The following is an 18,311-nucleotide window of genomic DNA, read 5'->3' as shown; positions in this document are numbered from 1 at the left end:
GCATACAATTAAGTTCCGAACAAGTGGATGACTGCACCCTAAATTTGTCTTGCTCATCAACACTTGCTGGCTATGACATCATTCAAATTTCTTCAAGTGAAGAGAAATGAGCAAGCTGTCTGCTACAAGGGATTTTTAACATTTTTTTTGGACAGACTTACAAACCAGCCAACTGAAAAAATTAAAAGAAGAGATAGTGTAACTGTTGTACCTGTACAACATGTGGGAAGTATTTTATTATTTCACATGGTGTATTGGCCAATCTACACTACCTTGGATTTCTAATTCTTAAAAACTGTTTTAGAGAGAGTATTGTGAAAATGAATGTTAGTTGGGTTAGTAGTCTACCTGTGGTCTACGTTTTAAGCTTTTAAGGTGCATAACAAACAAAGCTGCCATTCCAACACGCCAGAACCCCCAAGCAAAACCTGAAACGAGAAAGACAAAACAACATTAGGCCTAGAAAAATTGGCTACAGCTTTGTAACAAATGTGACTTGTACTACACATTGCATTGTCAACTATGTTCAAAGGTTAAGAACCAAGGAATGTGCGGATAACAAGACCCGCTTAATTTTGCTGACATGTTGAGGAACTAAGAGACTGACAGAGCCCCTCCTTGTGGGGCAATATGAAAGACGGTTTCTTCTTTGTCATTTACATACCAATAAATTGGAATAGCACTTTAGAAATAATCATTATTTTACCTTAACTGCCTTTATTTGTTTTTTAATGGTTAATAAGACCTTTTGCCTGCAAGCAGTAATTGTAAGATAGAAAAAGAACATGAACACTTCTTTACAAGTCCTTATTCAAACAGGATAATCAGGGATTGAAAATCACACCCTTGGTTTACTTTTATATATTAAAGATAATACGTGTTGAATGATTGGTTTAATTATATTTTTATATGTGATATATAAAATAAAATTTTGTTTACCTTTGCGAGGGAGAGTTTCTGTCTTCCCATTTACCGTTTTCTTAGCTGAAAACAGAAATTTCGAGGATGAAACCAAGAGAGCAAGTATACATACTTAGACGAGGGCATTCAAATTATTTCTGAAAAAATCTGTACCACAATATCTTATAATAGTTTGCCTCTACATAAGTACAATTTACAAACAAATTTTTAACATTTTATTTAAATAATTACATCTTTAGTAATTAGTATACATTTTAATCAGAAGAAACACTTACAAAAGAGGAACATTGTTTAAGTAATTTAATATCAGCTTTTATAATTATATACTTTTAATCTTTAATCAATATATATACTTTTTATCAAAATAAATTAAACCTTATATGGAACTTTTTATATGCTTTATACCAGTACTTCTGTTCACGCCAATTTGATGTAAGAGAAGAGACACATAGCAAACCAATCAGAAATAGATCTTTTACCTGCAAACATTTTATCACTGATTCTGTTATATAATAGATTGTGATCATAATCAGGCATGAACATAATGTGTGGATCCATGTAACCTGCAACCCTAATTTTTGGTATTCTAGGTATGAGATTTTAATCATTTTTGATACATTTTATCATAATAGATAATGGACTCAAACAAAGATGTTGCACAATTTCTGTAATCCTAATTTAACTTGGAAATTCTTGTGCATAAAAAAGGTAAGTTTCAATTACTTGTGACTAACATTTTATGTAATACAATTTGCTAAGTTCACAAGCAAATAACACTGGGTATGAAATAGGTGTCTTCATTGAGATTACAATTTTCATGTTTTAATTAAATTGCTTTAGAAATGTAGACGCAATGCGCTCCAAAAATTTACCACACTTTATGCTTGTGCCATAAAAATGGCTAAGTTCAAGGGCACATAATTCAAGGATGTGTTTATCACTAGAAAAAGAAGTTGTTCATCTACCTACCCTATATGGTGATAACATTTTTCAAGTGTCAAAATTTGATGCTTGAGAAATGTAGGAGTAGTTGTTCACTATACAAACATGTACTTAACAACATTGTATGCGGACAGACCAACTTAAACCACCCGACAAACTTTATCAACAAACTAACAATAACAAACTTGGCAGTTTTTTCTATGTTTAAGTTGTGAATTGAATTAAAATAATCGTGCAATCCCAAGCTAAGTCCGCATGTAAGCTACCTTGCGCAAAATGTCAACGCAATACCTCCATCCAAACTCAAGAGAAGAAATGGAAACATATTTTGTTTTTGAAACAATTGCCTTGACCCCACTAGCTATACATGAAATCTCAAGCTATGTATACGTGTTAGCTATATTTGAAACGGACAAGTCAGCACAAAACCTCAAAACCATTTTAATACACAGTGACCTTGACTTGACTGACCCTAAAAGCAATCCCAATCAAGGTTGTCATGTGAACAACATACATACTCAAAAGTTCAGTCCAATAAGAACCTCCCTCCAAACTCAATTTATTAAGCAGAAGCCATTTTTCTATTTTTAGTAACAGTGACCTTGACCTTGATCTCACTAACTACAAATGCAATCCCAAGCAAGGGTTCTATGCAAGCTTGATATATCCAAAGTTTTGTCATGATTGGTTTGTTTAAATTAAAGATATGGTCCTGAAAACTTCCTGTTTGAGGCAACTTGCCCAAAACAGATTTTCTTTTCTTTACGGACATTTAAAACCAAATGGCATTTTTGAAAAATATGGAATTAAATTAACAAGCCCATTAACAGAATTGATTCCTTCCAATTAGTTTACAATAACTAAATTAAACTAATACAAGCTCGTCTGAATAATCACATAAAACTACCAGTTACAGGTTATAGTGATACATGAATTTAAAATTCATAGCTACATATAAAAAGAATTCTTAATGGTTTATCATAATTTAATGACATACAAACAACTTTATAATCTGGCTAAATGTCAGACCATTTATACATGTAGTGCTTAGAGTGGTAATATACTTCAGACTCATTAGTAAAATTTACAATTATAGACTGAACACAAATGATCACTTACGACGCAGTGGTGTCCTTTCTTTCACTATTTGGTATTGAATAGGTCTGGGCCTTCGAATAATTATCGGAACAGGTATAGGACCTTTAAATGAGAGAAATCGCAACAAAAAAATCAGTCAGAAATGAAATCCTTACTGGCCTCCTTTTCACTCAAAGGTTAACAACTGTCTAAAGTTTCTTTCTAAGCTTTCTATGATTGTTGGGCCAAAATAATTTACTTAAGGCAAGAAATCCAAATCACACTGTTTTTTCAAATAAAATATTCAAATTTAAATAACAAGACTATTGTCAAGCAATATAAGTCCCCTACCGGCTCCACCATTGTCAGAAATTCCACCATTTTCAGATGATTTAAATATATTTGTTGCCATAGCAACCAGAATTTTTGATGTAGGAACAAAATGAAATGACGTGCATAATATCCATATTGCCATCTATCCATGTTTCAAGTTTCATGAAAAAATATTAAGAACTTTAAAAGTTATTGTAGGATCCAGAAAACCACCATTTCAGCAGTATTTCTAGTCTATTTGTTGCCATAGCAAACAGAATTTTTGACATAGGAACGAAATGAAATGACGTGCATAATGTCCATATTAAAATCTATCCATGTTCCAAGTTTCATGAAAAAATATTAAGAACTTATTATCGCAGGATCCAGAAAAGTGTGACAGACTGACTGACAGACGGAGCGCAAACCATAAGTCCCCTCCGGTGAAACTGGTAGGAGACTAATTATAACAGCAAACTTTAGTTTTCCTTCATCTATGTCTTAAGCTTCCTGCCTTCAGTACTATTTTGCTTTCAACAACCTTAATTGCCTAACACCCAAGTGTATCCTTACGCGGGGGAGGTGGCTGCTGCACATATATGGGCGGGGCCTGGGCTACTTTTTTTGGCATGCGGATTGGTACTGGAATAACCTGTCTAGGAACTGAAATCAAAATGGTTCGCAGCCTTCACCAAATGGTGCTTGTGCTTAGAAAAGGTAACACAACAAAATATTCAACTCCACAAAAGTAGAACATATTTAACAGTAAAAAATGAACAAAGTGACAGTAAATAGTAAACAAAGTGAACAGTACAAAATATAAATGATTATTCAATGCATTACAAACAGAACATCATTGTTCAATGGAGACACAATAACCTGATCAAACTCAGACACTTTAACGCTATTACAAAGTTTGCTTTCGGCCCAGATGTCAAGCCCCCAAAAACAAACTTATGGCCCAACCTCATTACCCCCAGGTCTCTTTCATTTTTTGGATGTTTTAATATGCATGCTTCATCCAATAATCTACCTTGATATTTTCAAGAAAATAAAAATACAAGTAATAAACAAATCCTAGTATTTATTGAATAATTCATATGTTAATTTAACCGGAGTTGCTGGAGTTTTTTAACCCTTTGCATGCTGGGAAATTTGTCATCTGCTAAAATGTTCTCTGCCAAATTTGTTAAATTAGCTTTTTCTTCGATTTTTATCAAAGAATACTACAAGAATAGCAAACAGTTTGGATCCTGATGAGACACCACGTTCTATGGCGTCTCATCTGGATCCAAACTTTTTGCAAAGGCCTTCAAAATTCAGCTCCAGCACTGAAAGAGTTATAAAAAAGGAATCATGTACTCTATAAGTAGCCAGACGACCTACTTATGAGTTTCGTCCTTTATTTGATTGGACAAATGTGTTTATGTGCATTTCTGTGTTTAAAATTGGCATAGCAGAATTTGTCAGCAACATATTTTCATACCATTTTTCATGTGAACTAATTAAATCATGTTAAAGATATGTTATATATATTCACATTATAAAATTCAATTGTAATCCAGATAAACTGTCAGGGCTAATAGTAGGTTTACTGAACATTTAGGCATAAACTCTGTTATAATCTTTTGTCTTTTTCACAATTTTTACAATTATTTATTTATCTAATATTTTCAGATAAATGTAACAGATATTTACTAAAATTATTATTTAAACACAGTTTGTACCCCGACAAAAATAAACATGCCTTCAGCACCCACAGTATTTATAAAAAGTAATTACCGTATTTTCTCTAATAAATGCCCCTGGGCACCTTACATTTGCATATAAGGCAGGGCTTATTAAGTCAAAATAATGACATTATATATGCCACGTTAGAAATATATTTGATAATTTCACTTCATTATTCAAATATTTTAGTCAAAGAATGAATTTATTGTTTTAGTGAACAAAAATTAATTTGGCATTTAGCGTATGTTTGAAAAAAAATGGAGGAGGCATGTTTATTAGGATGAGGGGTCTTTATGACAGAATATACAGTAAATATGTTTACAAGCCAAAAGTTTGAACAAATTCGATGTACACAAAATGTGACTTCAGTAATAAAAGGGACAGATACATACTTTGGGGTTGTAAGGAAGAAGAGTCTCAAACAGAGTCTGTCTGGTTTTATAATAAATTGATTGTTAATAATTTCACGTTTGTAAAACACATCTCTTATGCACAGTTAAACCTTCAATCTTAATTTAATTATTTCCTTTAAAAAAAATATATTCCTTAAATACAAAGCCTAATTATTTTTTAATGCAGACAGACATAAAAAAATATATAATAACTCAATTTTGCAAAACCATAAATGATGCTCAATGCGTCATTGTCGGCTTGGGTACTACTTAAATGTACCCCAGGTACGGAAAATGTACCAACAAGTACCAGGCCAATTAAGACTGTTCCTGAGTATTATTCCCGCCAAAAATCGCCCTACGGAATACCAAACAGAATTTTCTTTGAATAAAAACCTGCCCAATATCCTTTTTGTAGTATGAGTTCCGATAATTGTATAGAGGTCATTTTTACAAAATATTGACAACTATGACCATAATGAATTTTACAAACACAGCCGACAACGACCATTTTAGCGTTAGAATTACCGCGTACGTTTTAGTGTATTTACCATACCTGGGGTACATTATAGCATACTTAAGAGTACCTGAAGTGTATTTAAGTAGTACCCGAGACAACAATGTCCCATCGAGCATAAAGGACAGACATTAGACATTAGACATTTTTTTATAGATTTCACAAATTTGCGGTGTAAATAAATATCAAGTTAAAGTAGTATTCCAATCCCAAATTGTGACACTGTCCCTTAAAACTGAATAAGAACACCCTGCACTGTCTCATACAAACCAAACACCAAACGCAACAATTGTTTTCCTAGCAACTACTACACCAAGGTTTACCTGCTTCCGGCGTCTTTGGCTCTTGTTTCACCACTGTAGCTTCTATAAAAATTGATTTGCAGAACAAAATCAAATCAGTTAAAACCTAAACATCTAAGCTTAAAAGTCAAATAATACTCAAAATCAACAAATCATGAGATTTACTACATCGCGCTTTCGACGTTGACTGAAGCCTATCTCGCGTTCACTTGTAAATGTTTGGATATCGTTGCGGTAAATTCACATGGAATATATTGTCACGCAAATTTTTTTTAACGGCCTATGTTACCAGACCACATCGAGCGTTAAAATTTTTGCTATTGCTATAAGGAGCACTGATTTTTTATGTGTTAACTTTGATTTTTGAAATACTGTACGAAATATTCGTTGATTTTGAGTGTTTATGGACTTGTAATGGGTTCTTTAAGAATTATGCGTATTTAACAACAAGTTGAGAATACCCACTGGGAAGAACTAGTGCTTTTAGTGGTTATAGACAAAGGTCATATCGGATGTTTCTCATGAAGGGATTTAACACATTTATCAATCATTGGGCATATATTGTATCCATTACACTGAAATATTTATACGAATAAATAACAAAAATAGTAAAGTAGTTTTATGTTTACATCCTCGATCATCTTGTAGATATGCCTATTCCTCGATCATCTTGTAGATAATCCTATCAGAGTACTCAAATGGTAATTTAATTGCTATGCCCTTGAATGTGAATAAATTAATAAGCAGAAAAGAACTGTGGGACATTATCTTATATGAAATTCTTTCAGCGGACCAATTTTTTTAAAATCATGCATCAGAACATCTGCCATAAAAAGCGATTTACAACGGTTCCCCTGTCTACATATGCTTTTGATGCTTCCATCAAATAAAGGGCAATCACAAACAAGCTGAGAAGGATAAAGGATTCCTATTGTAGCCCCCTTTATAATGGTAAGTGTAGCCCCCTTCATTATGGTAAGTGTAGCCCCCTTCATTATGGTAAGTGTAGCCCCCTTCATAATGGTAAGTGGAGGAATACTTTCCCATGTATGAAAGGCACTTATACTGCATCTCTTTTTGAACAGAGAGGTCTTGAGATGTTTCTTGTTGGGTTAGATTAGAGTTCAATAATAACCCATCAAGAGTTGCGTCTTCTCAAAAAAGTGTGTGAAATGTATGTTTTAAGTACATTTTGCGTGTGTTAAATGTAGCAGTATTGGCACTGCGTTTTATGTGCGCTTTTTCTTACCAAGTGAGTTTTTTTTAATGAAAACAAACAAACAAGAAATGTGCGCTTTATGTGGGTAAATGTGCGCTTTTAAGTGCGTTACATGTGTGCATTTTTATAAGTGCGTTTTTGACTGCCATGTATGTGTGTAAAATGTGCGCTTTTATGTGGGTTAAAACTGTGCTTTTCAGCGTGTTAAATGTGCGCTTTTTCATAAAAAAATGCACATTTAACTCACTTAAAAAACACATAAAAACAAACATGTGTGTAAAATGTGCTTTTTATGTGGGTTAAACGTGCACTTTTTATAGGTCAGTACATATTAAAAGCGCACATTTAGCTCGCTTAAAGCGCAGTTTTAACCCACATAAAAGCGCACATGTGTGTTAAATGTGCGCATTTCTGTGGGTTGAAAATACATGTATGCGCTTTTTATAGGCACTGTCTTATAAAAAGCGCACATTTATCTCGGTTAAAAGGGCAGTTTTAACCCACATAAAAGCGCACAATTTACGCACATGAATGGCACTCAAAAAAGCACTCACAAAAAAGCACACATGTGCATTAAAGGTGAATCTTTTGCCTTAACAGTTGATTCAATTATATGCTGTTAAAAGTTTTTTTTTAAATTCAGATACGCAATAAAAACCAATAATTATATAAAAATATATTTGTATATTTTAAATAATTACAAGATAATTCAATTTTATACTTTAATGTACACCAACATTTGTAAACATACATGAGTAATTAAATATCAATGATAATTTGATGAAATAAATATTAACATAATTAGATCATAAATAAACAAACAATAATAGCATACTAATAATAACATGTACAGTATATACACAGGAACATCTATATACATTAAAAGATGAGAATCAATCAAGGCCTATCATTTCTTTGAGGCGGCGGAGTGCGGCTCTCATCTTTCTCTCCACGTCTGCCACCAGCCAGTCAAACTTCTTTGCAACTATTATACTGTCATGGCCTTTGCGCGGCGCTTCTTGTGCATGATCTCATTTGAGACAAGGTCCTGAAAGATATTTTATAATGTAAGTGTTGAATATTGCTGTTATGGTAATCTCGTTGCTATAAAAATTATAAATTTAAATCAAAACTAGTTTGTTTGCTTGTTGTTTTTGGTTGTTAATTTTTGCAATTTTAATCCCCTGATCGCATGTGACTTAACACTTTTCATAAATAATTAAAAGAAAATACGTTTGGTAGAAAATACTGTTTGAAAATGTACCAAGATACGTGGTCTCATTTGGCCGTGTGGACTGGTCGGAAGTGTGACACCTTTAAAATGCAATAACCAGTACCCTGTATAGTTTTACCTCTAAACAAATCCAGCTTTTCTTTGTCAAGGACAGGGTGCGATTTTCCCGCTCCTGTTCTCCTCACATTGGCCAGCTCGTGCAGGGTAAAACCTGGTATTCAAGTCAATACATCATGTAGTCTCCCTTTTGCTCCCTTTTTTGGCAGGCGATGATGCACATTCTTTCCAAAGGATCTTCCGATCAATGTAAATTTCACCATGGGGTTTAACCTTTAAATTTAAAATATTAAAGATCTCATTTAATATGGGGGAGAAAATCTGCTCATTAATGACCAGAAATAGGTATAAATAACATTTAAGATGACAATACCCATAAAATACAGCCATAATAATTCAAATGGTGTTGTTTTTCCTTAAAATTGCATTACATTTACTCATCAATTTACATTTTCCAGTGACAATACATAAATATGATAATGATCATAATTAATTCAATAAACTAAATAAAAAAAGGGATGCAGAATTGAAAATACAAACCTGTTACAACAGACTGTTCTTCAGTATTCCAAAAATACAGGCAGATGCTGGACTAGACCATATCACTTTAACCACCCACTTTGAATCTCCTTTGCAACAAACATATTGTTGATTTACACATTGTAGTAAATACACATTGTTTTCATCACACAATACTTCATGCTGAAAGTATTTCAAGACACTGTACACTAGAATTATATGTCTTAATGTTGCTCAATTATACCTAAAATTTAACTCAAAGTCAGTGGCTGAAACCAGCTTGTTTTCAATAACTTCCTGCCCTTTAACCAATCAAAAGTCGCTTGTTTTCAAGTAGATGGTGCCTCAACCAATCAAAAGTCTATCAACACCCCTTTGTTCAGCTTAGATGGAGCACTGATAGGGATTAATGTTTATGATGCTAATCTCTTATCTGATATCATACTGTCTCAGCCAATTACTCAATGTGAGAAATATCCACTGAACATTAGGCACACTTCAACACCAAAATATTTATTGAAGAATACACAGCACTCTTAGCATACTATATTTAATTGTGAATATTTAATATACCATGCTGAATGGTGTAAGCAAATAATAATAATAATAAAATCAATATTATTTTAATTGCCTTTTAAAATGTATCTTAATAGTCAATGTGGTAGACATTATTTGTATTGGGGTAAAAAAACTCAGTATTAGAAAGTTCAAATAGGGAATAAAATTGATGTTGGCAAGCCCACATAATATTTTTGACACTTTCAATATTTTTAATTAGTTACCCACAGCCTGATTTAGGTGGAATTTGTTTAGAAATGTTTGAGATTAAAATGAAAGCAATGTTATATGCATTGATATTGTATTATAAAGTATGTTATAATTAAAAAGATTCATATGCACAACCAGTAACCGCTTTGAATTCAAACTGCACCTTATATTATAACAGCTTACTGAGGTGTTCATATGTTTATTCATTTGATGCAAATAAGTTGTTAGAGCCTGCAACAATTTTGTTTCTTGTTCAATTTCTGTACAACAAAACGGTTGTTAAAGACTCACTTTTTAAGAAGTGTGTTAAACATGTGCCTTTTTAGATAAATCCTTTTAAAACAGATCATTATGATAAAAACGCACTTATGAAATAAAAGTCTAACTTATGCTTAAAAAAGATGCACATTAAAAAAGAAAAACACACTTTTGTGAGAAAAAACCCACATCTGTACCCCGGCGAAATGTTGTTCATGATTTCATGAACACTTCAAGCCAATCAAGAACTGTTCATGAACAGTTCTGAAAAAGTTCCTGAGCTTGGTTCATGAACTTTTGGACATGAACTGTTCTTAAGACATGTTCATGAACTGTTTATGAATTATTGTTGAACATTTCAAAGTTCATGAACAGTTCTTCATCTAACCATAAATACTTAGTGATGAACATTTCATGCACAAGTATTTCTAATGACTTTTCTGAGACAGACTTTAAGGATCCATCATGAATAATTCATGAATTCCTTTGTGCTAGATGTTTCATACATATTTTTGAAAGTAATATTGAAATGTCTAGCATACAAATCTTGTAGATTTGTGAAACCTGTGAAGTTAGTATGAATATGCATAGTACTTTCACCACTGTAAGTTAGAGTTCTTGACCTGTTCTAGAGAATTTTAAGAACATTTGTACAAGAACTGTTCAAGAACTGCCTTCAGGAACACTTCAATAACTTTTTAAGGACCTTTCCTGTTCTTGAATTATTCTTAAACTATTCTTGAACACTTTAAGAACTTTTTTGAACAACATGTTTCCTTCTGATGTTCTTAAACAGGTCTACACAATGTTTTTGAACGTATGATGGACTTTTTAAGAATCCAATATGTTCTTAAAAGGATCTGTCATTGTTCTTGGAAGACTTAAAAGACAAGTTTAAGAACGTTTTAAGGACATCTTATTTCAAGAACAGTTTAAGATGATATCAAGAACTCAATGTACATTGCATTGCTGTTTTTACAAAGAAAGAATATTGTGTGCACAGGAAGTTGAAACGGAAGGCACATGGTTTATGTTATATTTGAAAAATGTAAGTCTTTAATAAATTACCGGCTGAACTGATCAGCCATTGGTTCCATTTCAAGTTCTTTTGCACTGTAAGTGTAACCATTTCAGGGAAACCATTGATTAGTAAATGATTCTTGAACTGAAAATGAGACTATAAATAATCTTTTCAATACATGAATTATTCATGAACATATAGTGCAAAGTAGTATTATGAAATTTAAAGAGTATTATTAAACCACTTGTATCTCAGTTATTAGTGTTATATTTAAATTATTGTTATATGTTGCTATCAATATGTTAAGTGCTAATACAAGACTTGTTTCTTCTTACCCTGACCTGTTTGTTGAGCTTTAGTAACACTTATGATAACCTTTGCATAAATTGACAAATTCTTGTTCATGAATAGTTCATGAACACTTCATGCCAACTCAGTTCATGAACTCTTGAAGAACTATGGTTCATGAACTATTCACTTACAGTTCGTGAACAGAAAATGAGCCATTGAAAAAAAGAAGGAAAATGTTCATGAACTGTTCGTGAACAGCAAAACCCTGAAGAATTTTTCAAGAATTGTGTTGTACATGAACTGTTCAAGAACACTTCATGCCATTGATGTTCATGAATAGTTCATGAACATTTCATGCCATAATGGTTCAAGAATAGTTCATGAACACTTCATGCCACACGGGTTCAAGAATAGTTCATGAACACTTCATGCCACATGGGTTCAAGAATAGTTCATGAACACTTCATGCCATAAGGTTTCAAGAATATTTCATGAACACTTCATGCCATTAGTGTTCATGAACAGTTCATGAACTAAAATTTCAAGAACTTTTCACAGACGTGGCTCATTTTCTGTTCACGAACTATTCATGAACTATTCATGAACTCAGTTCACGAACAGTTCATGAACTGTTCACGAATTATTCGTGAACTGCAGAACAACATTTCACAGGGGTAAATCTTAAAACACACTTCTTAGATAAAAGACGCACTTCCTTGATAAAAGACGCACTTCTTAGATAAAAAACACACTTTCTGCTCACATCTACACTCAAAAGCGGACTTACAGATGAAGAAAACACATTTAAAAATACTGTTTCACTTAAATAACGCACTTGGAAAGAAAAAACGCACAAAATGCGCACTTAAATGCACTTTTGAACACTGAAAACACAGATATTAACATAAAACACAGAATTAACGCACTTTTAAGTGCGCTAAATGTGTGTTTTGGTAAAAATTGAGTTTTAAATTGACAAGGGGGATAATGACAGTAGAGTGTCTGCTTTAAAACAGGGAGGTCCAAAATTTGATCTCCATTGTGGCTGGGATATTTTCTAGTTGGGTTACATAATGTATTGATAGAAGTTGGTAAAAGGTCAACAAAAGATTCATCTTTGGAATTGAGTCGTTTCATATGACAAAAATGCTTGTATTTTAAGTTTTTATTTGAAGACGCGGGAGCTTCATAAAATGCCATCATTCCATCTGGTGCTTTCATAAAAATACAAGAAAGACCAAAAAGTTTTCTATCTGAAGAAGATATGCCCCTAACAAAACATATCCAGACTCATGAGAAATAAAATCACATTTACTACAAAGTTACCAGGCCATCTTTTGATTTAATATATACATTGACAAAACACCATATAAAAATAAATAAAAACTTTTAAATAAAAATAAATCTTCATGACAGCTTGCAGAGAAGAAGAAATGAAAATAAACAATCTGCAAACAACAAATATAAAACACTATCAACAAAATATACAACTATTTTGATTCTATAGTAGCATGGGTAATACTTGTCAAAAAAAAACCTTGACATTTATAAAAAAAATGTATAAATTAGAATAATACATCAATTAAGTTTAAAACAAGAGGGTTAAATGGCCTTATGTAGCTCACCTGTGGTTGAGCTACAATATAAAGCACATGCCTGAATGTTAAAGAGTTAAGTGCTGACACCAAATAATAATGTCATTTCAAAATCAATTTATCGGTAATTAACAGTTGTTTTTTTAAATTAATAATTAATTTTGTGCCAAGATATATTCAGTGCAAAATGTTGGCTGAGAACTACCCATCATTTTGCGTAATCATTATTTTACAATCTAAAGGACATGACAACCAACATCTTTTAACAAAATCAAAATTATTTAAAGCATATTAAGGTGAGAAGAACACTAAGCGATCATTTGTATGAAATTATATCAAAATCAGACAAAAGTTTTATGACCGTTTTTCTAAAAGAAAGAAAGGGCCCTGTATGACAACAATTTGGGTCAGGACATCAGTTTTCTGATAAGAAGACTATCAGAGTTTTATAAAAAGTTATAAACACAAATATAAGGCTCTTCTTAGTTGGCCATGTTTTATAATGAATCAAAATCAGTATTTTGGTATAAGAAAAATCATACCAAGCTTGGTGAATTTCCTCCAGGTGGTTTCTGAATGACTTAAAAGTCTTTATTAATTGAGCCTTGTTCTGAAAAAACTGGGCTTAATGCATGTCGTAAAGTGTCATCCCAGATTAGCCTGTGCAGTTCTTACAGGCTAAACAAGGACGACACTTTCCGCCTAAACTTGATTTTGGATAAGCAGCCCGGGGACTTTCTTGAAACTAAAAATACCATAAAAGCGGAAAGTGTCGTCCCTGATTAACCTGTGCGGACTGTACAGGCTAATCTGGGACGACACTTTACGCACGTGCATTAAGCCCAGTTTTCTCAGAACGCAACTCAATTGACCAGTCGCCAACTCTGCCCACATTTTGTCGATCAGCCAATCAGATATCGATTTTTCACACACCCCTCAGCAACGCTTATCTGGCCGCCATTTTGTCCGACAAACAAAGCGTGTTGTACATATGGAATGGACGTAATTTTTAAGAGTTTACACAGATTTTATATCAAATGCATGATCATTACTGTTCGATCATTATTCAAAATTGTAGGTGCTATACATACTTTATAAAAGGTTATTATTTTATCTTTGTTTCTTGAACATTTGAACGAGTAATGAGAAAACAAACACAATAAATAGTTTAACCACACCAGGTGTGTGTTCTATAAAACGTGTTATACCGTTTGATGCACAATATTATTAAGCAGTTTGGGCAACATAATAATTGCCACACGTGCTTATTAATCTCAGCGTTATTGTCGATGATTAATAAATAACAGTATGTTGCGTGGATCTCAGAATGAAGGAACATTAAGGCATTGTTAGGTACTGTACACAAGAAAAGAAAACTATTTAATTACTTAAATGATTTCCAATTATATATTTATTTTCTGTGGATCATAAACAAGGGAAATCATTAAAAATTGTTAACTTAAATACTGTTTTAACTAAAGTAAAAACTACAAAAAGGTGATTTCAACGCGGCTTAGCCAGCTTAAAGCGACTTCAAGTGTAAAATGTACGGCTTATATTACAACAACAACATTTTTAATACAAGATATATTGATACGGGGAGAAATGTGAAAATTGCAATTAACATATAAGGGCCATCTTGTTATAAATAAGCAAATGCATAATATGCTAAATGTATTCAATTCGAATGTTCGTGAACAGCACCGTAATACCAACATTTCATTTTTTGATAGTGAAATGTAACAGGTTCGCATTAAACATAAATGTAATAAAATGCATATTAGACTATCTGTTAATGAAACCACGAAATCAGGCCTGTATTAAATTATGGTTACAACAAAAATTTAATTTATATCTAAATAAAACAAATCGGCGTCTTTTTAAAAATAACACAATAAAACAAAGATCTAAACATTTTTAATAAACAAAAAACCCATCATGATATGGATATGTCATTTGAATTTAATAAAAATATTTTCAAAATTATATATGAATAGCCACCGGGTTCACTGTCAGACGGTTGAATACAAGTTCAAAATCAATATGAAATAAATGCTCATTTTTACAACGGATTTTTCATCACCTCCCTATATAATATGTATAAGAAACGTTTCTGATAGTCAGTCTGCCGTTAACTCATTTATTTTGATTACGCCATTTCTCTCTAAAGTTTTATGATTGTATTAACGTTTTACAAAGCAGTTTAGTTTAGTGTGCGGCTTTAATAATTTATTTTATAGAAAAGAGCATAATACATCATTACAAATATAGAATTTCCCTCACGTAATCCGCTATAATTGCGATCTGCTTGTCGGAGTTTTCTAATCACTAGACCACGTGACTATGTGGGCGGAGCGATCGATAATTTGGCGACTGGTCAATTGTTGATGACCAATGCCATCGCAAAGTGACTGACCAAAACAGCTAGAAACTATGTCTATTTAAATACCATAATTATGACCCACAATACGATATTGGGTCTTATGTGATATTCCCTTACCAGCACAAGCTGCAGCCAACCTGCACAGTTACGCAGTCTGGACAGGATATACCCTATCAAATTGTGTGTCATGCAAGGTTTTGTGGTCTCATTAATCTACAGTGTAACTCCTCACCAGGTAGACTTTAACCCTTTGCATGCTGGGAAATTTGTCATCTGCTAAAATGTCGTCTTCACAATTTCTAAAATTAGCATTTTCATTTATTTTTTTCAAAATACTATCAGAATAGCAAACAATTTGGATCCTGATGAGACACCACGTTCTGTGGCGTCTCATCAGGATCCAAACTGTTTGCAAAGGCCTTCAAAATTCGGTTCCAGCACTGAAAGGGTTAAGAATAGTCTGGTCTGGAGCCACACTGGCCCATATGGCATCAGACCCATTTTGGAATGATATGGGAAAAATTGCCAACCTGGGTATAGTACTGTCCAGTCCCTGATATTCAGTAAACTGTTGATGGCAAATGCAAACAGATAGTGACTGACTCCAATAGCTCTTTCTTGAGTAAAGTGCATGCTCAGGGGAGCTAAAAGCAATGTCTATTTGTTTTTCAAGAGAACCCTATCGTGCGAAAACGGGTCTTATGCCATATGCAGCCAGAACTAGCAAGCTTGGCTCCAGTCACCAGCCCGTTCTACTATGTATGCTAAAAAGACAAGCTACTGGTTTCATGGTCTCATAGAAGACAGCAAAGCTCCCCACCAGGTTGGTTCGGCGCTGTGCTGGCTGCATATGGAATAATACAAATTTTAACATGATGCAGTATATATTTGCCAACCTGGGTAGTACTGTCCCTGATACGAGTACCCGCCCCAGTAGGGCATCAGGCTGGGTGGGCCCATGTAACGGGGGCGGGGCCGAGAAAGCAGGCTCGGAACCTGAAACCGCTCCGCTGACATCATACCCATGTAGGGATTCAACGGTGGTAATCTTGGATAGAACGCCATGCCACCAGAGGTTTGTGGTGAATTTCCGTAAAATTGAGGTGAATTTCCGTAAAATTGTGGCCCAGTGGTAAATGGTCTATGCTCGGCAGGGATTCTCGCCGTGTACGGGATGATTTCTTTGCTTCCTTCTAGGGCTGGGGCTAGGACCTGCGGTCTCTGTCGGAATTGAGACATCACATGACCTCCCGCTGGCCAAGATCAGACTTCATCTGTTAGTCAGTCTGTCACATGATCTTTGTTTTGCTGAGTGAGTAACGTCTTTTAATTACTCGTGTCATGCAGTTGTTTTCACAAATTTACTTATTTGTTCAAGTCCTTTAGTTATTCAAGAACCTACACCAGTTGTTTTTTTACACAAAAAATAATTTTATTGAAGTGCACTTAAATTTATGTTATTTATAAGTTACGTATGTAGCTATGAGAATAGTCAATTTTGTTCAGCAAATGTACATCCTATAAGCCAAAACAAATAGTAGTTTCCACACTTTATAAAATACAACATAATGCAATCATTATCAACTTCAGGTTCCACAAAATAAATTTTCAATATTTGTTCTGCTTTCAAGGTCTATTATAAATTTAATCCTTTTTGATATTAGAGTTTCATCTTAGTTTCTGAGATGGAATTTCTTTTAATCCTTTTTTACTTTAAAATTATCCAATAAACTTATTCCACAATAAACAAGTTTTTTTAGGAAGACAGCTAAACTGTCTCCTAAACACACACACAGACAAAGTTCAATAAATTGAAATTTAAGTTCGTAGTAATCATCCTTCCATTACGTAAAAGTTTTAAATAGTTATTTTTGGAAGTCATTAACAAATATTTATCTTTGAAAACTCATATCATCTTTCATCCAATAAAAACAAACTCCTGCCTAGAGCATTTACTTTTTGTAAAAAATGTAATAATAGAATCATTTAAAATCTTGTATTATCTTTAAACCTTTTCACAGAGTGTCTTACTATCCTTTACAAAGAAGTGAATAACTTCAAATTATCGACTTTCAGCTCAATCAATACTCAATTCGGATGCTTTCATTCCATTTTTCATTTTCAAATATATTGAATGCTCAATGCTGTACTTCCCTAAATGTTGATGGCAAAATGGTCCACATATTTATTGAGGCACGGTGGCAAATAAACTGCATTTCTTTTCAATAATAATGGTCAATTGATGTCACCAGCATTCTTTTGGGCAACTATTTGGATTCCATCGAATTCAATGTGCATACAAGATCAACTTTTCCTGTTTTCAACACCTTAATATAAACTTGATTTACACATTTCTTTTTCTATTCAAGTATTTAAATATTCAATATCAAATGAACACTTGCAAAGAAGTCGTCTAAGGTAAGATTCTGTAGTAATCTACATTTCTTCGGTTTTGTTATTTATTGTCATTATGTTATTTACATGCTTCCAAATTGATATTTTACTTATTAAAAACATCTTTAAACCCCACCAAAATGATTCTTCTTTTCTAAAACACCGATACAACCAAACAATGCAAATTGATAATTGGCAATTTAATTAATATTTTGATCATCATATTCTTGGCACTTACCAAAAAACTAGCATGTAATATATATTTACACAGTGAACTTATATAATTAATGATTTCATTTTCAAACATGCGTATACTAAGATCAGGCATACAAAATTAAAGCAATATTTAGTTGTTTTCTTTTTTGACACTGTATAAGC

At 33.1% G+C, this 18,311-nt stretch overlaps 1 protein-coding gene across 3 annotated transcripts in view; it reads right to left on the bottom strand.

Annotated features, from left to right (window-relative positions):
- LOC127859393 (uncharacterized) overlaps positions 1 to 18,311 on the bottom strand; it is an 87,738-nt gene that overhangs the window by 8,337 nt on the left and 61,090 nt on the right. For 2 of the 3 annotated variants that reach the window (XM_052396753.1, XM_052396752.1), the window contains exons 10-14: positions 6,216 to 6,257; positions 3,826 to 3,915; positions 2,983 to 3,063; positions 940 to 984; positions 349 to 428 (exon numbers count right to left, since the gene is read on the bottom strand). In XM_052396753.1, coding sequence (XP_052252713.1) covers positions 349 to 428; positions 940 to 984; positions 2,983 to 3,063; positions 3,826 to 3,915; positions 6,216 to 6,257 — 338 coding nt within the window. The remainder of the gene's footprint in view (positions 1 to 348; positions 429 to 939; positions 985 to 2,982; positions 3,064 to 3,825; positions 3,916 to 6,215; positions 6,258 to 18,311) is intronic. The other variant, XM_052396754.1, reaches the window with a different exon arrangement.

Source organism: Dreissena polymorpha, chromosome 15 (assembly GCF_020536995.1).
Source record: "Dreissena polymorpha isolate Duluth1 chromosome 15, UMN_Dpol_1.0, whole genome shotgun sequence".
NCBI lineage: Eukaryota > Metazoa > Mollusca > Bivalvia > Myida > Dreissenidae > Dreissena > Dreissena polymorpha.
Note: the sequence above shows the minus strand (reverse complement) of the source record. Positions and strands in the feature narration are given on the sequence as shown.